Source organism: Paroedura picta, chromosome 1, assembly GCF_049243985.1.
Source record: "Paroedura picta isolate Pp20150507F chromosome 1, Ppicta_v3.0, whole genome shotgun sequence".
In the NCBI taxonomy this organism is placed as follows: domain Eukaryota; kingdom Metazoa; phylum Chordata; class Lepidosauria; order Squamata; family Gekkonidae; genus Paroedura; species Paroedura picta.
The window spans coordinates 99,699,903-99,726,866 of NC_135369.1; the positions used below are offsets into that span (position 1 = coordinate 99,699,903).

At 45.0% G+C, this 26,964-nt stretch overlaps 1 protein-coding gene across 5 annotated transcripts in view; it reads right to left on the bottom strand.

The window, feature by feature from the left end:
- MTHFD1L (methylenetetrahydrofolate dehydrogenase (NADP+ dependent) 1 like) overlaps positions 1-26,964 on the bottom strand; it is a 188,879-nt gene that overhangs the window by 44,670 nt on the left and 117,245 nt on the right. For all 5 annotated transcript variants that reach the window (XM_077349937.1, XM_077349954.1, XM_077349969.1 and 2 more), the window contains one exon: positions 25,825-26,002. In XM_077349937.1, the coding sequence (XP_077206052.1) occupies positions 25,825-26,002 (178 nt within the window). The remainder of the gene's footprint in view (positions 1-25,824; positions 26,003-26,964) is intronic.

Here is a 26,964-nt window from a genome sequence, read left to right on the forward strand (position 1 = left end):
CAGTAACACAGTAGCATCTTTTTTTCTGTTATATGTTTTTAAGTCTCAACTAAAATGATGCTATTTATGACTGAACTTCTTTTGTGTATTCATGGGCTCAATTATGCTTCTGTTATTTGGCAAATTTAGCCTTTTCCTCCTTGCTTGCAAGAGCTACTTTCCTATGGCCTATGGCTAGCTCTCTTATTATTTTCCTGACATTTCATTTCAAAAGAAAATATGCCTGATAGCCATAAATAATCAATCTACAGAACTTCCATTTTCTATGAAGTTCCTCAAGGGAACTGCAGGCCACATAATATGGATAATATATAGTTAGCATATCCTCAGTGACAGAATACCTACCTCTGATTATAATGTAGTGACAGACACCCCCCCTCCCCCATCTTCCAGGGTAACAGGAATAAGAGGGTAGGTGTCACTTCTTAAATTTAAAAATCAGCCCTCGTTTCACTAGTAATAGTGACAACATCACATAGCAAGACATACTTGGTTGTGTGATGATGTCAGTATTAGGCCAAAAGCACATTTTTATTTCAACAAATGGTGCTGAAGCAGCAGATTGACGTGGAATGTGGCTGCCACCTCAGCAGAAGGTACTTGAGGCACTTCTTGAATAGGTGATGAAGGATACTGCAAAGAGTATGAAAGGAAGAGCAGCTGCTTGGAATTGTGCTGAAGTGCTGCCATCACTAAAGTGGGACCCCATTGTACAGGTGAGAAAATGTTTGTCAAATGTTTAGCATGGTGTAGTGGTTAAGAGCAGCAGACTGTAATCTAGAGAACCAGGTTTCATTACCCACTCCTCCACATGCAGCCAGCTGGGTGACCTGGGGTTAGTCACAGTTCTCTTAGACCTGTTCTCACAGAACAGTTCTCTTAAAGCTCTCAAAGACCCACCTATCTCACAGGATGCTGTGTGTTTTGGTTTGCTTTGGGACTCCTTCAGGTAGTGAAAAGTGTGGTATAATGCCCCCCAGCTCCATTTCAGCTCAGTCCCAATAACTTTTAAGAAACTGCTTTGAGAGACTTGTCTTGGGCCTGCCTGAAGATCTTCAGGCAGGGGAGACTTCGGGCCTGCCTGAAGATCTTAATACTATGCTTATCTTCTTTGCTTTAAAGATGCAGTTTATGTGATTATGTGAGTTCTGTAACTTTAGCCTCTTTTCTAATGGGATCCTGTATTACTACCCATATTTAAAAACCACTTGCTTTATGTATGTGCAATTGGAGACTGAAAATGTATGTTCCCTTTGTAATCCATAAATATATTAATTATTCAAACTCTACGTGTCTGTCCTTGATCTGACTGATCTTGAATACAATATTAGGGGCCAAAAATAAAAAAACGCAACCTGGTTATACTGCTGGCTCCATAATGTGATTATTCACTTAGACCTCCTTCTTAATTGGTCCTTCAAATATAATGGGTGGTTTTGCTTTGTTTAATTTTGCAGATCTAATTCATAAACATAAAATGTGTCAGCACAAGTGTAGCAGCAGAATAATACCAACATGGGGAAAGAAGCTCACCAGCTGAGATAATATATCACAGGAAATAGGTTTCTAAGCTCTGTAGTTTATCAGGAAGCAATAAGAAATATGCTTAATCCTTGCTACTAAGTATCCTTTAGATCAGTGGTCCCCAACCCCTGGTCCGGGGACCGGGACTGGTCCGTAGATCAGTTGGTACCGGGCCGCGGCTCCTCCTCATCCTCCTCCCCAGCTGCTGCCTTGGGGGCTGCACTGCTACTCTGCCACCGGCTCACCTTTGGTGCTCTCCAGCGGCTGCCATGGCTGGGGCTCCCCCTTGGCGTGGCACTGCACAGCTGCTGTTGGCAGCACCCTCCAGCCGGTGGCGGGAATTCAGGGGCGCTGGTGGGATAGCAAGCGGAGCAGGGGCTCAGGCGGTGGTGGCGATGTTCCTCGGCAAAAGACTACCCCCCCCCGGGCCTCAGTAAAATTGTCAAGCGTTGACTGGTCCCCGGTGATAAAAAGGTTGGGGACCACTGCTTTAGATAAGCTGCAGACTGGTTAAATTGTATAGGATGATGTTGCATCTTCATTTAGAGCTTTTCACAGAGGCCCTCAAACTATGGAAAATCTGATGAGTGCTTAAGGCGATGCTTTATGAATAGCTTCGATGTCATTCCAGGAGGCTGTGGCGAGGACTTCAGCTGCTAACGCTTGCCATAAGAGAATTAAGGTTCTCTTGTGACTCTTATTACAATGCTACCATGTCAGCTGTCTTTGTAAATAAGGATAAAAATGCAAAACAATCCCATCAATATAACTTTTGAGTGTACTGTGGATACATCCAAGTTCTACAATTTGTGATGAACAGAAACATCCCATAGTCAATGCTTAGCACACTCATACCAGGAGAAAGATCAGCCACGCTCCTTCACTGTCTGCTTTGGGAAATAAACCTTGAGCAGCAAAACACATTGCAGCAACAGTAACATGCCAAAATGATTGGAGTTAAACCACATGTTATTCTGAGTTTGTGTACCATAAACTAGTTAAAGTGCCTTAACCACAGAGGGGCAAGTGGCAACTGTGGCCCAAGTTCTGAAACACCTTTGAGCAGCCCCCTATGGCGATGCCATTAAACTTGTTGCTCACATATCTTTCATTGCAATGCTATCTCAAGCACATTCTGGAAAGGCAAAAGATAATCTGCCTCTTAAGGGGTTGTCTCAGGAAGCAAATTCCTTGCACAGCCCCATCACTTTAAAGTAGCGATCCCCAACCTGTGGGCTGCGGACCACATGTGGTCTGTCGACTAATTGGTGGTTGACCGCAAAGGACACCTCCCCCCCCGGCCCTTTACTTCATCCCCCCCTTTACAACACACTTTGGGTGTCATTGTCTCCCATTACTCTCTTGATGGGACTATCTCGTTGCAGAGAAACAAGCTCAGGGTTCCTATTGATTTGTCATTGTCATGAGTTAAAATTTCCATGAAAATAAAATGTTCCTTGTGTTCATTGTTGTGGCATGTCTGTATCTTATTTTTGAAGGGATGTTTAAACATTACCATAGCGATCAGTAAAATTGTCAAGTGTTGAGTGGTCCCCAGTGATAAAAAGGTTGGGGACCACTGCTTTAAAGGATTTATACTACTTAAGTGCATTCTGCCTTGTACCTGTGTCAGCAAGTAACAAATTTAGGATTAGCATGCAATCTAAGCCGCAAACTAGTTTCTGACCCTTTGGTTAGATTGCATGTTAAAATGCACTTCCGTCCCTTATACTACTATCGAGACAAGAGTATGGCATCCAAGAGTATTGCAACTGGACAATTAGCCATCCCTGATCTAAACCATTATAATCAATGATCACAGACTGGAGCAAGTGAGAAAAGAACACAGCACTACATAGGGACTGTTATCACGAAATTCTGCTTTGCCATAGAAAGCAAACACACTTTCCTGCAAAGCTATCAGCGTCCGTCATGTATTCCTGCTGCTTCCAGTGATGGAACTATTTCATGCTGGTGCAATTGTTCCAACAAATGACCAAAGAGAAAATATGTCTACAACTTTACAGGAGAGGATTTGTAACACAGCTTGCAGGAGGATAACTCCTGGTGTCATTTGCACAGACATATCCAGGCTCCACCTGGAGACTGGCAACCCTTGCAGATGGGACTGCAGCACCATAAAATTATTCTTTGCTTAAGATAAGTAGAAGAAAAAATTGCTTGTGTCCTGTGTTTTCCACTGATAGCAGTTTTCCTCCAGTGTAATGAGCCTCTTCCTACTTACAGATAGCATCTGCCAGAGGAAAGCTCCACCGACAGACTTGAAACACAAGATGCAAGCCAATACATGCCTACATATATTTAATTTCTGAGATGATACATGCATACAGGGAAATCCATGTACTGTATTTGCCGGCGTATAAGACAACTTTTCCCCCTGAAAAAACATGCCTCCAAGTGGGGAGGTCGTCCTATACGCCGGGTGTCTATGGGATAGACATAGCTGCCCATAGTGGCCTCCCGATGCTCGCCCGGTGCCCATAGTGTAGGGTGACCAGAATTAAGGGATGTGGAGGCGGAGGCAGCACCCCCCCCCCAAACTGGGCTCACCAACTCTGCTGTTGTCTTGTGAACTCCTCCCGGCTCGGAACTCGCTGGACCCACCAAACTTGTGCCTGCATGCACGCCCCACCTCGCCATGGCAGTGACGGGCCCTCCCTCCCACATATGACTCTGAAGCGGGAGGGGGAGAGAGAGAGAGAGAGAGAGAGCTCCTGAAGGGCCGGCCGGGCGAGCGAGTGGCGAAGGAGTGGAGAAGGAGGAAGATGCTTGGGGGGGGGGGGGGAGGTGCCAGCCTCTGCTCCCCCTCCCTTTCCCTTTTGCGGTTTCTGGTGTTTTGAAGCTGCCCCCATTCAGGAAGAGAGCAAACGCGGCCAGCCTGGGCCTGAAAGCTTGGTGCACAGGGAACGGTACTCCTGACTCTGCCCTCCGCTCGCTTGCCCGCTCCCTCTTTGTTTGCAATTAAATAAGCAGAGGAAGATGTTTCAGTTCAATGCACAGAGGCGCTACCATGCACAAAAGCAGCCTCAACTTGCAAGAGAGAAAGAGAGAGAGAGAGAGAGAGAGAGAGAGAGAGAGTTACCCCTCTCCTCTCGCCTTTTTTGGGGGAAGGGAGGTAATCACTAATTCAAGCATACTTTCTTGCTTTCTTTTCTTTTTTTATGGCTCTCTCTCTCTCTTTCTCTCTCTCTTCCCCCCCCCCCTTCTGATGTTCTTCTACGTTTTATTTGGTGTGTGGAAGGTGTGCGGAACAGGGGGTAGTCTTATACGCTGAGTATATAACAAACTCTATATTTTGAGTGGAAATGTTGGGGGGGTCGTCTTATACGCCCAGTCGTCTTATACGCCAGCAAATACGGTATATAAAGACACAGCTACAGAAAATACTCGTTTATATCCCCTTGTTCTTCTAATCTGTTCCACTATATATTTTTGGTAAGGCCTTGGAGGAGGAGCGTATCTCATGGCTTAAGTGCCACTCATCGCTTAACACCCACTCAGGGCAGCTGTCCCGCCCCTAGTGCCTCCTGCTCCAACCGGCTTGCCTGTCTGTCTAGCGGCCAGCCAATTGCCTTCTGTCCCCCACCCCTGACCACCCCCTCCTCCTTCCACTGCCCTCTGAGGCTTGGAGGCTGCAGATCCCTTCCGCGTGAAAGAGCTGCCCCTGCCGGTGAGGTCTATGACAACTGCCTGCAGCCTTTCCAGGTCCTGGGGGGAGGCCATCTGCAGAGTTCTTCCACTCTACCCCCTTAATCTAGCATCGGTTGTATTCCAGAATGCAACAGGCTTGGCCCCTAGTGCTTATATATGGATTGTACTGTTAAAAGGGCCTTCTTTATTGATTTTAGTAGTTTTGTAGGGACAAACTTGTTTTACTTTAATTCAGTGAATTACCGCTAAATGAAAATCATAAGCTGCAGTGTATGACAGACTCATATCAATTCATTTAAAGCAAAATAAAGTGTAACTGAACATATGACACAGTAATTGGAGTCAGCCTGTACTGATCAAAAATACTTCATGCCTGCATAAACAGACAATTCACAATTCTCATATTATATTTTGAAAGAGCCCCCTAATTTCTGGTTGTTCAACTCAAAGATAATACCATGATTTTTTAAAAAAAAGATTACATACCCTATGAATCAAATATTCCAGTTTCTAAATATTTTTCTTTATTTCTCATGTATCTTTAGAAGGCTTCTGCATGGAATAAGCTATTCTTACATCTGTAGCATAAATAAAGCCAGACTAGGTGGTGGGAGGAGTTGGGACTCATTGCCTACCTGACTGGGCTGCTGGGGAATCACTTGCCCTGGAGCACCAATCAGGCGGGGGATGCCCCATCCCCAACTGCCTCCCCCTCTGCAGTCAGGTAAGGTAGTCCCCACCATGAACAGCCCTGCCGTGGCCTTGCTAAGCCCAGGGAGCTGCCCAGTGAGGAAGGAGGCTGGGAACCCCTGCCAGAGCTTGCCCCCACCCTGAGCAACCCTACTGTGGCCTCACCAGATCTTGATAGAGCTGCCTGGGTGAGGGAGGAATGGAGGCTGGGAGCCTCCGCCAGTGCTTGCCCCTGCCTTGAGCAACCCCACCACAACCTGTGGTGTCTTAGTAGGAAAGGTAAAGAGGCTTCTCCTAGAATTGCTAATGCCCTATCATAAATTCAGGAGACAGGTCTTTTTCAGGCAGTGATGTGGTCTTTGTGGCTTTATACTTCTCTTGGCTGAAGAAAGCAGCATAGAATTAAGAACACAGTACTTCACATAACACTTCCTAAAATATGCTACATAGCGTTAATTCCCTTAAGGATGTTTTAACATTCAGTTCAGCACACAAGCCATTTCTTTGGCTTAAATTCCGTATTAATGGCATCATTTTTCGCTTAATATTTAAAAACATTTAACTTTAGTACAATGCAAGGTACATCCTGGCAATATGGCTTTTAAGAATCAGGTATGAGGTAGTCTGGAGTCGAAACACCCACCCCACCCGAGTTCCCTCTGGCCACACAGCTAATAAGAACCAGTGTGAAACTATATAGTTCTCAGGATTGCTTTCCCAAGGCGTGTGGAAAATTCCAGGAAGAAAGATGCCTGCTCTGTCTTTGGACACTATCCTTTTGGATGTCTGTTACATCACCACATTGAAAGTCCAAGAAGCCTACTATTTAGATGTGCTCCAGAATGGTCATGATGAAAAGCTGCAGGTACATAGAATACCATATGTGAAACTCTTTGTAAAAAGACCGAGTATCAGTCAGTGCAGTGGATAATACTAATGCTTGTATCACCCATCTTTTGTAATAGACAGAATGAGGTTGCCCAGATAAGACCAGTGATGTACACTGTATATCAGTGGTACTCCTTCCACAGTTCATGGACACCCATTTACCATCAACCAAACAAGCCACATGACTACAGTATGTCTTGTATACCATCCCAACACACACACACACACACACACACAGATGTACTACTACTACTACTACTACTACTACTACTATTATTATTATTATTATTATTATTAAATTGGATTTGTTACCTGCTGCTGTCAGTGAATTACCTCGTGGCGGGTTACAGAATAAAACCCTACATAAAACAGTTATTATAACCCCATTAAAATACAACATACTCCCTGGCGGTGAAGAAAGCTGTCTTCCCACCCCACAACTAATCCCCTCACAGTGCATCATGGGGGCATCACGGATGATGATGGTTTGTTCCAGCAATGGTTTGGCCTAATGTAGACAATGATAATCTTTATAGTTACCAATCTCTGAGCCTGTAGGATTGTCTCTTCTCCCTGCTTCTGATCCCTGACCAGCCCCTGAACAAGAGGAAGGGCTTCCCTCTCTTTCTTCCTGCTTTTTCCTCAGCACAAGGCAGGGCAGCTGAGGCAAGCGAAGGCTCCTGAAAGCAAGTAAGCTGGCCATGGAGAAATGGAGGCACCCAGGTCCCATCTGGCTTCCCTTTTGACTGCCATGGTTTTACTCTCTTCTCTGTGGCCAGGTGGCTTTCCTCCCAACAGCCATCTGGATGCTAGGATTAAAGAGGCTGCAGAAAAGGGTTGTTGGAGAGGATGGGCCCTTTCATCCCTGGCATGAAGGCTGTAGCTCATGGACTACCAACCTCCAGTCTCTGCAGTGGCTGCTGTTTCAAGGTGGGAGCCGCCTGTCAAGCACAAGCCCTGCACTTTCCATTCCTGGAAAATGGGGCAGGGGCACAGTGCCCAGAAGAGCAATAGGCGACATGTCAAAGAGCTGCATGTGACTCATGAGCCACTGGGTATCACTGGTATGAAACACTGCACAGCCTTCAAATTAGTATATGCTAAATATGGGGCAATTATAGCCTCAGAAGTTATCAATTAATGTGGACTGATTCAAGCTTTACATGTTTATACAGATTACAGATGAGGAATAACCAACGTTTTTATAATTAATCCCTTAATGTAGGAAACTGTGTTAAGCCTTTAACATGCTGTATTATTTTTTATGACAAAATACCAGAGAACTCTCTTCCAATAAAAATGTGCCATGAAAAACACAGTATTAAACTGTCAATGTAAGTTTATATTGAACATGACATGAGGTGTTACAGAGGTCACATTACATGCATACTTGTAAGTGGCTCAGTAGCTCTGCTGCTACTTTGAGGAACACCAGACTCTTTACAGTTTTGCTATGCAGCACGTAGCCTTACTGAGGCCGACACTTCAAGACTAATCTAACCCGTGCACTGCTTCTCCAGTGTCTGCAGAGTGAGGAAACAGGCTTCCAAACTGCCAGTCACTGAAATTATGCACAGGATTTACTCCTTAACTACATCATGAACCATAATTGCAAGAAGTGACAGCAACACATATAAGGCCAAGTTTCCTCCTTTGATGCCCTTGAAACATCACCATGATGTAGCAGTGTAATGATTATCAAGGCTATTCCCACTTTTCATGAGCCAAGTGCTGTCCAAGACCAGAAGTCAGCTGAGGCCTGCTATCATCATCTGTGACCAAATACTCATGGTGCATACCACCATCCCTCCCTATTTAGATCAACCAAGCGGTTGAAAGTCTCCAATCTGTTTTTCTTCATAAAATCCTTGTGACCCTGAACTGTGTCTCTTATGCAGTCCTATGTCTAGAAACCAGCCAAAGATTATTCAAAACCAGAGCACGGTTGTTAACAATCAAGTTCTGGCTTCGCATTCATTTCAGATCTGATCCCAGATTTCCCTTCTGCTATTTGAACATGAATCATCTACATCAGTGGTCCCCAACCTTTTTATCACCGGGGACTAGTCAACACTTGACAATTATACTGAGGCACGGGGGGGGGGGGGGTAGTTTTTTTGCCAAGGGACGTCGCCACAGCCTGAGCCCCTGCTCCATTTGCTTTCCTGCTGGCACCCCTGACTTCCCACACCCGCAGGGGGGCACTGCTAGCAGCAGCTGCGCAGTGCCACGCCGAGGGGGAGCCTCAGCCATGGCAGCCACTGGAGAGCACCAAAGGTGAGCCGGCAGCACAGTGGCAGGGCAGCCCCTGAGGCAGCAGTCGGGGAGGAGGAGCCGCGGCCCGGTACCGACTGATCTCCGGACCGGCACCGGGGACCACTGATCTACATGGTTAAGACACACTGAGGGAAAAATTAAATGTATCTCTTTAGACTCCTTGTACCTGGTATCTGAAAAGATTGCATTTGATTAAATTAAACGCAGACTGTTAGACAAAGAACTGCAGGTACTTAGCAGTAAAGCTAGAAATACTTGCTCTCCATTGAGCTTGGGGATCTCAACAAGCTCTCAGCCCCTAGCTGTGTATTTCTACCATCTAACCATCCCACAACAACATAGAGCATTCACGTTAGCTAGAACTAATGCTCTACCTTCTGCTTTGCTCTATGGGAGATTTCAACAGATTCCACATTCAGCTAGGTTGTGCCCCTGTAGACAATGCTGGTGATTGAGGAGATGAGCCAGGAACTGGGGACTGTAGACGGAGCACAGCCTGCCATTTGCCTTGTTTTGGAGCCGCGCCCGCATTGTGTACCTGGGATATCGGGCAGGAGTGGGGAACGTCCTTGGGCATCCCTCTCCCAGTGTGGGCTCTGGATGGTCCTGAAAGGCCTTTCCAGCAGCCTCACTGGTGAAACAGCAGCTTGCAGCAGGTCAGGCCATGTATGCCTTTAAATCAAACCAAGACTGAAAAGGAGAATCCAGGTCCCCTATGCCGCCTAATGGATGACCAAATTATTTGGCTCGGAAGAACTAGGAAGAGAACAGTCTGGGGCACCCAGCACCACCTGCTGGTTTCTGAAGGAATTATTCTATAATGAAAATCTACTGGCCCCTCAATTCTGCTCTTCCTTTATCCATCTGTGGTGGTGGCAGTTTTCATCCTGGCCAAGGGGTGGAGTTGGTATTGGTCGCCTTGTTGGATGACCTCCGTCGCCAGCTGGATCGAGGCTGTGCTGGTTCTATTAGATCTGTCTGCCATGTTTGACGTGGTCGACCATGATCTCCTGGCACACTGCCTCGCCAGGACAGGGATAAGGGGCACAGCTTTGAGCTGGATATGCTCTTTCCTCCAGAACCAGGCCCAGAGGGTGGCGGTGGGGGACTTATTGTGCCCTTATCAGCTCCCTTGCGGGATCCCTCTGGGCTCAGGGCTCTCCCCCATGCTATTTAACATCTTTATGCGCCCTCTGGTCCAGCTGGTAAAGAGTTTTGGGCTGGGACGCCATCAGTACGCTGATGACGCCCAGGTCTATCTCCTCATGGATGGCCACCTGGACTCCCTCCCCGGATCTATTTGCCAGATGTTTGGAAGCAGTACCTGAATGGCTTGAGCAGAGTCACCTGAAGTTCAACCCCTCTAAGATGGAAGTCCTATGGCTGGGTTGTAGGGGGCCAAGGTAGGAAGTGCGTTTACCCTCCTGGCAGGGATGCAATTTAAGATTGCGTCTCAAGCCAGGAATCTGGGGGTGAGCATTGACGCCTCCTTAACTCTTGAGGAACAGGTCAAGAAGTTAGCCAGCCAGGCTTTTTTCCATCTTCACCAAGCTCGGCTACTAGCTCCCTACCTGTCCTCTGAACATCTAGCCACAGTGATCCATGCAACGGTCACCTCCAGAATAGATTTCTGTAACTCACTCTATACTGGCCTGCCCTTGTGCTTGACCAGGAAGCTTCAGCTGGTGCAAAATGCAGCTGCTAGGGTCCTCACATGTACATCATGGAGGGCCCATATCCAGCCTGTGCTGAGGCAGCTGCATTGGTTGGCAGTTATTTTCCGGATTCGGTTCAAGGTTTAGGTTTTGACCTTTAAGGTCTTAAGCAATCTGGGCCCAAAGCCCTCTTGCCGGCTCTGCAAACTGGCAAAAGGGCTTTGGGGGCCAAAGAGAAGGGAATAGTCTCCTCCCCTGCCCCGCGGCCGCTCCCCCTCGGCTCCCAAAGCTGTCTTGCCGGCTCTGCAAGCCAGCAAGAGGGCTTTGGGGGCCAAAGAGAAGGGAGCAGTCAGCAGCAAGGTACGCTGGTAGTGCCCTCCTTGCCGCCAGATGATTGTCTGGCGGTGAGGCTGGGCAAGCGGCTAACACGGGTATCACAGAGGCAGGCGCTGTAGCTGGGCGCATCCAGATTGGCCGCTGGAGTGGCAGAAGCGCTGGACAGACAGGGGCTTCCTGTCCTGGACAGCACCCAGACAGTTGGCTCCTGACCCGGACAGTGGCCGCCCAGATGGCCCTTTCTTAATTATGCTCCTCTTAAGCAAGTCATCTCAGCATCAGTGAGCTCAGGGAACTTGGCAAGGTGCTCCCTCCCCTTCACCTCTGCTGAGTCCTTTGCCACTGCACTTCTAGCATCCCTGCTGCTGGCCTCCCAGCTCTATACCGACAACCAGGAGTGGGGCTTCTCCCTGGTTGGGCTCTTTGAGGCAGAGGTGCTGGGCTGCAGCTTCTCCTTCTCCCCAGTATCTTCCACCTGCTACTCCCTCTGGCCATGTTTGCCTTTACACTATTTTGCAGAGGTCATGCTCCCATTGCAAGAGCTCTGTTCCTGTGGCCCCAGTTGATCAGTATAGTTAAATATAGTTGAATATACCTGAATAAAAGCAAAAAAAATGGCTTTTATTCAGGTCAGCTATACCATAGGTAGCCAAAACAGATTCTCTAATCTATATTTGGCTGAGAAAAAAAAAATTTTTTTTGGGGGGGGTGTCTGTCAACTATATATGATCCATGCCAGCCTATATGACCTCCAAAAATTCTTAATGCCCCAAAGGATTGGTATAGCTGGTTCACCACAGGCCTAAACTCAGATATTTCACTGCATACTGACATGATGATTAAGGTTTTGGTTGACAGTGGTGTGGTAACATGTCAGCTCAAAGTGAAAAATCAGATTTTATGCATGCGATGAAGCAATTACTCCCCCAGTTTTTTATCACAGTGGATGTTTGGATGTTACTTCCTTTAACCCCCAGGTCCCATGTATAACATTGGAAAGAGACCTTAAGTTTATTTCTTCCTTACTTCTCCCCTTTCTCCTCGCCACATGTGGAAGGTAAACCAGGAAACCCAGCATTTTGGTTATTGAAAGATCTCACAGCCCAATGGTTGTATTCGTGGTGAGGCAGAAGAGGGAGGAAGCCTGTGACCTGTTCCTCCTCTCACCATGTGTACAGCAGTGTATGACACTCATGTGTGAATACTGTAATCTGCTTTCAGTTTAATGCCAATGCTCTTCAGTTAAAACAACAAAATATTTAAAATAATCTCACCTGGGTTGCTATCTTTAATGCAAGGAGAGCAAGTCTTTCAATATGTTATTTAGCTATGTGGCTTAATAGTTTCTCTTTTCTCCTAAAAAATATTATACAACAGTCTTCAGCCTGGGGGTCAGTACTGCATTTCTACATGCTGTGGGAGAAATAATAAACAACCACCTCTCTGCTAAATGAAGCCATCTATATCTTTCTCACGTCTATTGTCAGGAACACAGCCAAGACAAAATGCACAGTTCAAGGTGCTCTGGATTGATATGGCATGGTGCTAAAATAAATGCTGACTCTGCACATTTCAGCTTCCATTTCTTTTTGTTGTTACTTTCCCATTAGCTTTTAATAAATCTGTTTCTAATTTTGATCTTCTCTATACTTCACAGGTTTTATGGATGACAGGGTGATTCCTATATCCGAAACACCCCCCTTGGACGTACTGGCAAAGGAAAAGATTTTTTGTTTCCTAATATATGGCAAAAAATGAACACTAAAGTGAAACTGCTATGTGGATCAACCCCTCTGCCTGTGGTCAAAAGAGATTTATTTTCATCTCCTCAACATGCCGCCACTTCCTACCCCATGTTTGAGAACATGAAAGGAGTGGGAAAATATTTAATAAAAACAAATATTAAAAGTGTCATGCTGTCAAGAGCACACATGGGGGGGTAGTGTGAGAATAAGAAAGGGACAAAGCTAGCTTTCAACCTCATAATTTTTTGATTCAGAGCAAAAGCACATCCAGATTTCATTTGAAAGAAACTCACTTTAGGGGGTACCACACACTCCAGTGTATTTGTGACTGCTTTCAAGTGCCATGCCAACAGATATTACTCAGAAGTCAAGTAGGGAGAGGAGGGGAGAAGAGTGGCCTGTGCTTCAAATGTGATCTGATGGCTGTTATTGCAGAGGAGCAAAAGAAAACTTTCATGAGTCTTTCCAGTACCACAATCATTAGAGAATCACAGCAAGAAGGAGGGCCTCAAAATATAGACATTTAAACATTCTTGCGCCAGACACACAACAAAAAAATAATCATATGGATATTTATTTAGATGTCTTTTCTGTAGGGCAGTTGGATCAGATTTTCAGGGAGGCGGGGGAGCTGAAGAACTGGATGAAATGTAGGTGGTAACAGATGAAATTCTATGGCAATCTGATAAATTAAAAACATATGTCAGCAGGCCTGGGTGGTTTGCACCTGAGTATTCTTAAGGATCTCAAATGTAAAACTGCTGATCTCCTCAGAAAAATATACAACTTCTCACCAAAAATGGTATTCTTACTGAAAGACTGAAATAGAGCTAATATTATGGTTATTATACCATTTAGAAATCTTAGAATTCTATGAAAATGCCACCCAGCATGTGGTTTGGGAAGATCTGGTAAACATTATATACTTGGATATCCAAAATCTTTTGACAAAGTCCATCAAAGACTACTTAGTAAACTTAGCTGTTAAGGGATATAAGAAAGGGTCTTCTCACTGAAGACCACAAAGCTTACAAGTGAAAAACAGCACAGGCCAAGCAGAAATAAAAGGACAACTGCGGCAAAATAGCACATTGGTACTAGCTCTACTTAACATGTTTATAAAGTGATTGAGAGTCAGGGATGAGCAGTAAAGCAGCCAAGTTTCATGAAATTATTCAGGACAACAAAAACCTACGGGGATGGTGAACAGCTCCAAAGGAATCTTTACAAGCTGGGTACAGAATGGAAAACAAGATTCAACATAAGGAAGTGGAGGAAAATCTAGTCTCTTATCCAAATACAGTACAGATGTATTTGGATAATTCATATATCGAATTTTGTTGTGTCAATAAGCCATCTTGGAAATGCTTTTTTCATAGAATCATAGAGTTGAAAGGGGCCATACAGGCCATCTAGTCCAACCCCCTGCTCAACGCAGGATCAGCCCAAAGCATCCTAAAGCATCCAAGAAAAGTGTGTATCCAACCTTTGCTTGAAGACTGCCAGTGAGGGGGAGCTCACCACCTCCTTAGGCAGCCTATTCCACTGCTGAACTACTCTGTAAACATTTTTTCCCTGATATCTAGCCTATAACGTTGTACTTGTAGTTTAAACCCATTACTGCGTGTCCTTTCCTCTGCAGCCAATGGGAACAGCATCCTGCCCTCCTCCAAATGACAACCTTTCAAATACTTAAAGAGGGCTATCATGTCCCCTCTCAACCTCATTTTCTCCAGGCTGAACATTCCCAAGTCCCTCAACCTATCTTCATAGTGCTTGGTCCCTTGGCCCCAGATCATCCTCGTCGCTCTCCTCTGTACCTTTTCAATTTTATCTACGTCCTTCTTGAAGTGAGGCCTCCAGAACTGCACACAGTACTCCAAGTGTGGTCTGACCAGTGACGTATACAATGGGACTATGACATCTTGTGATTTTGATGTGATGCCCCTGTTGATACAGCCCAAAATGGCATTTGCCTTTTTTACCGCTGCATCACACTGCCTGCTCATGTTTAGTTTACAATCCACAAGTACGCCAAGGTCTCATTCACACACAGTGCTACCTAGAAGCGTATCCCCCATCCAGTAGGCATGCTTTTTATTTTTCTGACCCAGCTGTAGAACTTTACACTTATCTTTATTAAATTGCATCTTGTTCTCATTTGCCCATTTTTCCATTGTGTTCAGATCTCGTTGAACTCTGTCTCTATCTTCCGGAGTATTTGCCAGTCCTCCCAATTTGGTGTCATCTGCAAACTTGATGAGTAGTCCCTCCACCCCTCATCTAGATCATTAATAAATATGTTAAAAAGTACTGGACCAAGCACCTTACCGTTTTCCACCATGCGATCTTCCTCAAAGGTGTTTTCTTTAAATGCTCTAAGTTGGACACTATAGTGCTAAACCAATATAGCATTTTGATGCTGTAGTGCAGTGGTCCCCAACCTGCGGGCCGCGGCCCGGCACCGGGCTGCGAAGGCCATGGCGCCGGGCCGCGGCTCCCTCTCCCCTCCCCCCCCAGTAAAAAACTTCCCAGGCCGCAAGCTTGCGGCCCGGGAAGCTTCTTACTGCGGGAGGGCGGGGAGAGGGAATCAGGGCCGGGCTGCGCGGCCATGCGAGCGTTGTTGCGAGTTTGCGCCGTTTACTTGGACAGAGGTCCAACCACCAGCAGAGAAGAGATCACTCACCAACACAGCCAAGTTGTTGCAAATTATTTACAGTGATTTATTTACATCCAGCATCCAGCAATACATTCATCAGAGTTTCAGAATGTCCTGCTTAGCTCTCAATGAAGAAGGCAGACAGAATAACACAATGCACATTTCATATATACAGTTTAACAGCCAATCACAACAGTGCTGACTCACTCAGGTAATTAGCCACAGGTGCAACACCTTATTGCATCATCCCAATGCATTCCTATGGAGACTCAGGCTGACAACTAGAGACAAGCCTGGACGTGCCCCTTACATGCCTGGACATGCCCCTGGAATCCATTGCATTGACATACATTTATAGCATTGACTGTATGATCAATACCTGACTGCCATATACTGACACACCTCCTCAGGCATGTATTGATCACTCCTGGATGTGTCATTTTCCCCTTCAGCCACCATGCGCAAGGCTTTGCACAGTTGGATAAATCTATCCACACTTAGCGCCTTTGTAAAGATATCTGCTACATTGTTTTCTGATTTACAATGTTCCAATGTTACTAAGTTCTTCTTTACAGCTTCTCTTACATTCTGGTAACGAATGGTTATATGTTTACTGCGGGATTTTATCCCTTTGTCAACAGCCAGCTGGGTTGCTGCCGTACTGTCACAATACACCTTTATTGGCAATGGTGCATTAATGTCAAAATCTATTAAGACTTGATTTAACCATTCAACCTGTAAGCACAATTCACTTAAAGCAGAAAACTCAGCCTCACATGTACTTGTGGCCACATGTGATTGTTTCAATGCTTTCCAAATTATTAGAGCACCAGACACATAAATTGCAATCCCTGATGTGGATTTTCCATTGAGGTCACCCCAACTTGCATCACTAAATGCCCACACCTTTGGATTATTATCCACACTTAGAGATAGCTTAAGGTGTACCGTACCTTTAAGATATCTAAGTATGCGTTTTGCTGCCACCCAGTCTCTCATTGTTGGACAGGAACATCGCTGACACAACAAATGAGTGGCATAGTATATATCTGGCCTACACCAAGTAGCTATATATAGCAAAGATCCCACCAGCGATTGGAAGGTTGTCACATCTTCCAACATCTCACCCTCTGGGTCTTTTAGATAGCTAGTGGTTATTGGAGAATTTACAGCCTTCGCTTCCAACATGTTAAACCTCTCCAGTAACTTTAGTATTTTCTTCCCTTGGAACATTTCATAGCCACCCTGGCCATCCTGGGATATGTCAACACCTAGGTAATGCTCCACATCGCCCAGATGCTTGACCTTAAACAGTTGTTCTGTTGTTTTCACAAACCAATCAACTTGTTGCTCTGTGTTGTACAGAAATGCTAAATCATCCACGAAACACAGCAAATAACAATTAGACCCAAACAATTGTATTTTATACATGCATACGTCACCTATACATTGTTTGAAACCCACACTGAGTAGTGCCTCATCAAGACATTTTCTCCATAAAAATGCTGATTGATGAAGTCCATACAATGCCTTGTTTATTTTTAAGACCTTGTGTTTGTCTTCCCCTTCAAAACCAGGGATCTGGGTCATAAATATGTTTTCTGTTACCCTTGCATTCAAGTAAGCAGTAACAAAATCTGCATGATGTATTCTCATTTGATTTTGGCTTGCCTTTAGCAATGCCACTCTTAGCGTTTCTGCACGTAATGTGCTGGCAAATGTCTGGTCATAGTCTAAGTGTTTACATTGACTAAAACCACGAGCGACCAGACGGGCTTTTCTTAGGATTGTGCCGTCTGCTAACCGTTTGAGCTTGTAAATCCATCTACAAGATATCACCTTTTCCCCTGCTGGCAAACACATAGAAGTAAACACTTCATTTTCAATTAAAGATTTGTACTCAGTCTCCATTGCCTGAACCCAGGCCTCTCTCTCAGACTTGTCCAGAGACATGACTGCTTCATAATTCTCCGGTTCAGCATAGACGTTATTGATATAACCGTACCTCTGAGGTGGTTTTCCTTTTGTGGTACGTTCTGACACCCTAGGAAGCACTCTTTCACCTCCTTCTGCTTGAGCAGAATCTTGCCTGTCAGCAGGAGACGAGGGAGTAGCCTCTTGCTTGATTTCAGTTTGGCCTTCAGAGCCATCTGTTAGTGGGAGAGATACCTTACCAGGGAAATCATTTGCATGAATCCTTGGCCAGCCCTCACTCTCACAAAAACCAGCTGAGCGACTGAAGCTCAAGGAATTATTTTGGTTTAGAAACCGATAGCTTTTCATACTGTTTTGGTAACCCAGAAAGGTTAGCTTCTGAGCTCTGTCCTTCCCTTTTCTACGTTTTGTTAGTGGTACATTTACCCAGGCTTTTGTGCCAAACACCCGCAGATGGTCTAGGTCTGGGTTTTTGGAGTATAAAACCCTGTACGGTATATTTTGTATACTGCTTGTCCATAGACGGTTTACCACATAGCATGCATTTTTTAATGCTTCAGCCCAATACCCCATGTTTAACCCTGAGTCTTTTATCATTGATAACATCATGGTTTGTAGGACTGCCCCACGTCTCTCAGCCAGCCCGTTTTCTTGTGGGGTTGCCACATTTGCCACCCTATGCTCTATGCCTTTGACCTTAAGCCACTTTGTGAACTCTAGCGACATAAATTCGCCTCCCATGTCTGTTTGGAATGCAGCCATTTCCAAACCCAGTTGCTTTTCAACCCTTTTAAGCCAGTATTTGGTGGTCTGAAACACCTCTGATTTATGTTTCAATATATACACCCAGCTGAATCTACTATAGTCATCTGTGTAAATGACCGCGAAACGGTTTTTTGATAAACTAGGCTGATAAGGGCCGATAACATCACAGTGCACTAGTTCCAAGGCTCTTACAGTCACTCTAGAGCTCTTTTTGGCTACGGGGAAAGCTTTAGATTTGGTTTGTTTACAGATGTCACAGTCTAAAAACGCATCACATTTTTGTACATCATCCCTGCCTAACATAGCCAGTGTTTTGTTTATGACATTGAAACTGGCGTGGCCTAGGCGCCTATGAAGAAGGTGGATACAATTCTCATGGGGATTTTTGTTCAGGACCGCTTGTGCTTTAGCAGACTCATTTACAATCCTGTAAACATCATTATGCATCTCTCCTTGTACCAGAGTTTTATCACCCTTGCTTATGGTACACCTGTCCCCAAAGAACTGAACAGTGAAACCCTGCTTAGCCAATGAGGATACACTAAGAAGGTTATTTTCAAGCGAGGGTACATGCATAACGTGATCAAACACACACCCCAGGGCAGAAAATTCTACACTACCCTGGCAGCTGACTATAGAACTGCTGCCGTCCGCTAAGTTTACATGTTTGAGAGTGGAAGGCTGTACAGACTTCAAGAGCTTTTTGTCTGCACAGAAATGCTGGCTGGCTCCTGAATCAAGTAACCAAATCCCAGCAACACCACCACCCCCAGTTACCACCAAAGATGCTCCCTGCCTCTTCAAACAATCCTTACCCTTAGCCTTTTTGCTATTGTTTGGGCAATTCGCTTTTAAATGTTCCTTAGAGCCACAACCATAACAACGTCGGACCTTGTAAACACATTGTTCCTGGCTCTGCCGTTGTTTTCTCCCAGAGCTAAACTCTGGAATGCTGTCGCAGCCGCTGATTCTCTGCTGCTCGCTTTTAACACCTCCGGCGCCAGGGGAAACCGTTCTTGTCTCGTCCTGCCGTGCCTGTTCCTCGAGCAAACGACCCGTCACATAAACAAGAGTCAACTTGTCTGCGTCGAGACTTTCCAAGGAAGTGATAAGCACGTTGTAATCATCGCTTAACGAGGAAAGAAGAATGTAAACTTTATCTTCGTCTGGGAGCGTCTTGCCTTGTTTCTCTAGCTGCTGAAAACAGGCTGTCAACGTGTTGATGTGATTTCTCACCGACTCTCCCTTAGATAACCGGAGACGGTACATCCTCCTTGTTGTTGCTATCTTGGACCCTGCCGTTCTCCTCACATATACCGACTGCAAGCTGTCCCATGCTGCCTTCGCCGTCGTACAGCCAGTCACGAAGATCAGCTGGTCATCTGCAACACTTAGAACGATATTTGCTAGGGCTTTCCGGTCCTTGTTGACGTCTTCTGGTGTGGGGGCTGCTGGAGGAGCTGAAACATACTCCCACAGAGCCTCTCGTGTGAGATAGTGCTCCATCCGGAGTGCCCACACACTATAGTTTGTTGAGGTGAGCTTATCCACCAGCTGCGCATTCACCACGCATGCCATGCTGTCGTCTAGCCAAGACACCTGGACTTCCTCAATGCTCACCTCCTCGGCCTTTTCCTGAGAGCCACTGCTGCTTGCCTGGTCCGCTGTGCTATCCTCGGACTCACTGGACTTCCCTGCGTTCTGCACGTCCTCCAAGTCACTCTCGGTAGCCACAGACCTTCATCCAACTCCAGGCAACTGAGTTCTCTTTCTCTTCCAGCCTCAGTGGTGGTGCCTCCGGCCGCTAGCGCAGCGTGCTGGGCCCATAACCCTGTTGCGAGTTTGCGCCGTTTACTTGGACAGAGGTCCAACCACCAGCAGAGAAGAGATCACTCACCAACACAGCCAAGTTGTTGCAAATTATTTACAGTGATTTATTTACATCCAGCATCCAGCAATACATTCATCAGAGTTTCAGAATGTCCTGCTTAGCTCTCAATGAAGAAGGCAGACAGAATAACACAATGCACATTTCATATATACAGTTTAACAGCCAATCACAACAGTGCTGACTCACTCAGGTAATTAGCCACAGGTGCAACACCTTATTGCATCATCCCAATGCATTCCTATGGAGACTCAGGCTGACAACTAGAGACAAGCCTGGACGTGCCCCTTACATGCCTGGACATGCCCCTGGAATCCATTGCATTGACATACATTTATAGCATTGACTGTATGATCAATACCTGACTGCCATATACTGACAAGCGTGGCCCGTGGGCGCGGCCCGATGCGTGGGCGCGGCCCGATGTGCGGGGCGCGGCCCACTGGTGCGGCCTGATGCGCGGGCATGGCCCGCGGGGGGTGCGGCCTGCGGGGGCGCTGCCCGCGGGGGCGCGGCCCGCAGGCGCGGCCCGATGCCCTGCCGGTCCCCAGCCTCAGAAAGGTTGGGGACCACTGCTGTAGTGGCTTCACTGAGAAGCCTTGACTCCATTGACTCAATGGTAACAATATAACACAGGAGTATTTATATTGTTATAGCACCATAAAGCTCAACAGATTAAAAAAAAAACATCAGAATCCAGCGGCATCTTTAAGACCAACAAAGATTTATTCAGTCTGAGGAAGGATATATGGCATTACGTTAGCCATACATGTTTATTCATGATGTATGTAAACATGGCTGTTTCCGACTGTATTTTTTTTTTGGTCTTTGCTCTTGTACACTGATTGAAAGAGACAGCTTAATTCACTGACTTATTCTTTATGCACACATGATGTGATCCAGCCAATCATAAGAACTTTTATGGGGCAATAAAATCAGAGTCCAGTAGCACCTTTAAGACCAACAAAGATTTATTCTGGGCGTGAGCTTTCGAGTGCAAGCACTCTTCATTAGACTATGATCTTCTTACATGATAGGGGAATATATAGCAAAAATCAATTCTGTTATATCAGTAGATTGTGTCACAACCAGTCTACTGATGTAACAGAATTTATTTTTGCTATATATTCCCTGTCATGTAAGAAGATCATAGTCTGAGGAAGAGTGCTTGCACTCGAAAGCTCACTCCTTGACTAAATCTTTGTTAGTCTTAAAGGTGCCACTGGACTCTGATTTTGTTTTGTTGTGCTGCTTCAACACGGCCACCCACATGAATCTAGATTTTTTGAAAAGTCTGTGGAAGATCATGTGGTGAAAAAGGGTGAGGTGGAAAGCAGCACTGTAGGAAGCACTATGGACATTTTAAACAGCACACCACAGTGATTTAGAAGCACAAAAACAGAAAGTTTTCTTCAAAAGCAGCTCAACTATGTTTTACTAACCCAAGGCAAGTGGGCTTGTATGAAAAGGTAAATAAATTCTGCTAGTAGCTGGTTACTAAAACAGATTTATCTGAAATGACAGAAAAATCCATTAGCAATCAGTTATTAAAATGGAATGTAAAGGCAACTTGAAAATGGCCCGTATTAATACCTATTTGAGTCATTGCTTTTGCTACTCTGCTCGATCTTTTAGATCACTTTATTGTTGAATATACATACAGATATGCAAAGCAGTTGATTGTTTTTCCCTGCTCTGTGATAAGATCCTTTCCACTCTTCTGCCCCTGTGATGCTGATGCACAAAGCAGGCTCCCAAAATTGTACTGATTTTCAGCCCCCTTTCTGGATAGGGCTTTCACTTCTTACAAAATCTGATGCCTGGTATATTTTTATCCAACTAAATATTAATTTGGCACCCAACTTTTCAAAGCCAATATTTAGTTGTTTTTTTCAACATGAAATGTTTACTTGGAGATAGGTGATTTCGACACAAGCCAGCCAACCAGTACTCTGCAAATAATGGTGTACTCCAGGTATGGCGGTCAGGACACATGTCTGGGTGCCAGACATGATGGGGCACCACTGAAGCCCATCACGCCTCTGTGGGCAGTAGGAGCTGCGTGCCCCAACTGGCTTGCGCCTCTGACACTCACTCTGGCAAGTGGAGGAAGGCTCGGAGTCCAACCTTCACTTGCTCCTTTCTCTCCCAGCATTCTTGTCCACGGGATGACTCATGTCTGCTCTAAGAAAGTCTGACTTGCATGTCTGTCTACCAACTTCCTTGTGCCTCCCATCTCAAAAAGGAATTCTAGGAGGACATGGTCACTCCCCCATAGGGTCTAATCCTATTGCATTATTTATTAAACCTCCCATGCTGTTGATTGTATTGACTAGTTCATAGAAACATAGAGCTGGAAGAGACCCCCATAGGCCAGCTACTTCAATCCCCTTCACAATGAAGGAAATACTTGAACATTACACTTCTGTAGCTGCAGCCCAACATTAAATTTCCCTTTTTAGCTATTGCAAAACACTGCTGATTCATATTCAGTGTATGATTCACTAAGATCCCTACATCCTTTTTTCATGTACTGTTTCCAAGACAAGTCTACCTGATCCTATAATTATGCATTTGATTAGGGACAAAGCCTATTGCATTCAGGAAAACAAAGGTTGCTTGATTGGGGGGAAGAACTCTGCAGATGGCCTTCTCTTTGTGAACTCAGTCTGACCCAGCCATGCATGAAGGTTTAAAAAGAAGCCTACTAAATATTGTTCCTAGAGTTCATAACAACTCACCTCACCAGCTAATTTCCTAATGGACTGGGTTGCTACACTAATTCCCCAATAAAAACTCTGCCCCCTGCCCCGCACAACGCAGAACCAACCCATACACCACTTGAACCAAAATAATATGACTTGCCTGCTTCAGTGGGCCTTCAGTGTGACCCATGCAGACTCCCAGAAGTTTGTACTGGTCCCACCCCCTCTCAGTAGCTTTGGAAATAGCAGCCTTTTATTTGATTTTCTTGAGGATTTGGAGAATTTTTGCCACAAAGCATTTTTCCTTAATGAGCTGGGCCGTTGATTTCTGCTTTATCTTCCTGTTGTTTTACAGCATTATGGCTTCTTTGTGATAGAGTGATTCTGCTGGACAAGTTCCTGCAATGTCTTGATTCAAACCAGTGCTTCCTCTATTGTCTTCTCTCTGATATGATGTATCAGGCTATCCAGCAACGTTCAGCTAACTATAGACCAAATAGTATGGTTTTCATTTTTCAAGCGCCACATTAACATATGGGTGAAAGACAAAACATTTTTGGAGGAGATCCACATTTTCTAGAAATGTCCTCACTACATCCAAGGCAAATATAAATTTCTTCTCCAGTGCTGAGCTCTTAGAAAAGCCAACAACCTAGTTATCCAGTTTGCAAAGAATCAAACGAGTAGAGCACTGATTGGCTGATGCTTAGAGATGTCATCATCAAAAGCATCAGTAGTCTAATCCTTGAAGAAATTTTGCATCTTAAAAGCAATTTAATAATTAATAAGAAGACCAAGTATGGATGGATGATAATGAATAAGAAGAGAAGTATGGATGGAAGCCAGACTTAACCAGTGGCAGAGGCACCATGCCCTCTAAATGGTCCTTTTCCTAGAGGGTATATTGAGGTGAGGTAGCTCATCACACTCGTAGTATGTTTTCTGTACTTCGGCAACAAAACAAAGTTTGAGCCCAGTGGCACCTTTAAGATCAACATAGTATAATTCTGCATACAAGCGTCTTCTTCAGATACATGGTTAATAGCTGAGTCAGTTTGAGTAATAGCTCACTGTTTCAATTGAAAGGTTTATTCTTCCCTTCCCCACCAAGGGAAATATTAGATCTTAAACTGAACAACCCTATTAACCTATATGTGGGAGCTCTACTCTCATCAGTAGAACTTATTAGGTATTATTTTATTTTAAACTGTGTTTCTGTGCTTTTAATTGTGTACACACTCTGATGTTAACCGCCCCAAGCCTGCTGGGGTAGCTTGAAAATCAAAATATATAAGTACTAAATAATTCAAGAAAATTGAAACTGGAAAAGAAGTCCTCTTTGATAAGGGAATTGGTATGTTGATGTTCTCCATATTATTCGAAGTGATGTTTTAAAAACACAGATTACTTTATGATAGGTTCAGATGACCTTTGTCAACAATTCTCTTTCATGCACAAGGAAACATGCAAAGTCCAAATTTACTGAATGAACAGGTAGTGATTTGGAAAAATCTAATATGGATGGGTTTGGTTTATGAGTCAAAATGTGGCATGAACTTAAACTAGTTCAAAGCACCTGAACCAAAGTTCAGGGAAGAGTCCTTCCCCAAACATTTATGGGCCTTTTGACCACTTTAGTTTGGCTGTTTAGGTCACTTAAACTGAATAGTTGATTAGGGTGGGTCCACTCTTCAGTTAGAGCCTCTTGTGGCGCAGAGTGGTAAGGCAGCAGAAATGCTATCTGAAGCTGTCCACCCATGAGGCTGGGAGTTCAATCCCAGCAGCCGGCTCAAGGTTGACTCAGCCTTCCATCCTTCCAAGATCAGTAAAATGAGTACCCAGCTTGCTGGGGGGTAAACGGTAATGACCGGGGAAGGCACTGGCAAACCACCCCATATTGAGTCTGCCATGAAAACGCTGGAGGGCGTCACCCCAAGGGTCAGACATGACCCGGTGCTTGCACAGGGGATACCTTTACCTTACTCTTCAGTTGTTAGGTTTAAATGGTTGCCAGCCATTTAACCCTTCATTCAGGCACCTCATTCCAAAAGGCTAGAGCTAGGACCAAAAAAGCCCTGGCTCTGGTTTCTTTTGGGTCAGGACCACGAGCAAGCTGGCATTTGCTGAGCAGAGAGCTTTTATGGTTAACTGTCTTGGGTGCCTAAATGAACAAACACAGAGATAAAGAAATAGTCCAGTACCTAAAGCCCCATTATTTCTGGCAACAAAAGACACATCTTCGAGGTCTCTTCAGACACTGAGCTCCCATTCAGGCTTTTATCTAGTCTCTATACTGCAGAAGAGCAGCCTTGCTCTCTCTCAAACACTCTCACAGAAACTCACTTGATGACCTTGAGCCAGTTGCTCTCACTCAGCCTACTTTAGAAGAAGAAGAAGAAGAGTTGGTTCTTATATGCCGCTTTTCCCTACCCGAAGGAGGCTGAAAGCGGCTTACATTCGCCTTCCCTTTCTTCTCCCCACAACAGACACCCTGTGAGGTGGGTGAGGTTGAAAGAGACCTATTGCTGCTCGACCAGAACAGCTTTATCAGTGCTGTGGCGAGCCGAAGGTCACCCAGCTGGCTTCATGTGGGGGAATGCAGAATCAAACCTGGCATGCCAGATTAGAAGTCCACACTCCTAACCACTACACCAAACTGGCTCTTCATAGGGTTGGTGTGGGGATAAAATGAAGAAAGGGGGACACTGTGTGAGCTGCTATGAGCTCCCTAGAAAACAGGAGGGATCAAAATGAGATAAAATCCAACAGAATGGGTAAGAATATTTTTTGTAAAAAACATTTCAACCACATGTTTTCAAAGCCCTAATTTTTCAAATGTTTTGGATCTCTACTGATAGGAGAGGCTGCGTAACTGGAGATATTTAAAAATAAATTTCACAAAGAACACAAGCAAACATCGTATCCCATGGGAGTAGTGTACTTTGCTATGGGGTGCTTCCTGAAACGCTTCTTGCATACCAACATGCTGCATTTGCTGTTGGGTATTCTTTACCCAAGAGATCTTTCCCTTTGTATTTTTTGGTCTGTTTGTTTGTTTTGGTGTGGCAGCATCAATCCCTCTTACCTCCAGGTCATACAGATATCGGAATGCATTCTGCTGATTAGTAGCTCTTCTTACGGCCTGAGCCAACTCCACAGCTCCTCTCCCTCCATCAGACCAATGATTGCAAGGAACAGCATCAGAGGCTCCAGACTGCTTGGCAATCTCACAGACCAAATCAATCTCCGCAGGAGAGTCCGTCCTGGCAACGAGAGGGTTATTCCATTTACTACTTCACCAGTCATATTTGTTAAGTGTGCTTATGTATATTGGAGAAAAGTAGCTGTTCGGGAAGAGTGTACACAGGATGCTAGAGGATCTATGTCACATATACATTTTCAATGCTCCAATGGTTCAATCTGTTAGATAGCATGCACTGGGGTGGAAAACTCAGATGTCCAGTTGCTGCTGGTGCCTGACATACTGGATCCTGGCAACTGCATGCAAGACCTGACTGGTTTGTCCTCTTACTTTAGGTTCTAGAAACCAACAACTCACTGAAAGAATCAACATTTCACTGGAGGAACAGTTCCTAAGTCAGAGACAATTTCAAGTTAAGTTGACTAGAAGAAAGGTTTTAAATAAAATTTAAACAAATATAATTACCTCACAATTAAGAACCGTCTGGAAGAAGGGAGCAGTAGAAACAAAAACTATACTAGCAAGAACGGGATCTATTATTTCGCTTGCACACTCGGAAGTCTGCCTTTCCCTGTTGTTTCAGGCTATCTAACTTTAGCAAGGCATTTGGCATCCCTTTCACAGTCTATGCTTTAAATGTGTGCTTGAAATGTTGCTTTGTTAGCTGTGAAGCTGGTGTAGTTGAAGGTCTTATTTCTAAAGATTTAACGCAACCTTTCTCAACGTTCTTATCATTGAGAAACCCCTGAATCATTTTTCAGGCTTTGAGAAACCCCAGAAGTGGTTAAGAAACATAGCTGTGCACCCACCCACCCAGTACCTCTCCTGGCCCATCACTGGCCACCAGATAAATGTTTAACAATTTTTAAATATATATATAAAAATTAATACCCACTCATTCGGGAAACCCTTCCAGGGAAGTTAAGAAACCCCAGGGTTTAATGAAACCCTGGCTGACAAAGCCCTTGGCTCTTTGGGTGGTTTACCATCTACCCAATGCTCGCCCAGCTAGCCTGTCAAGCC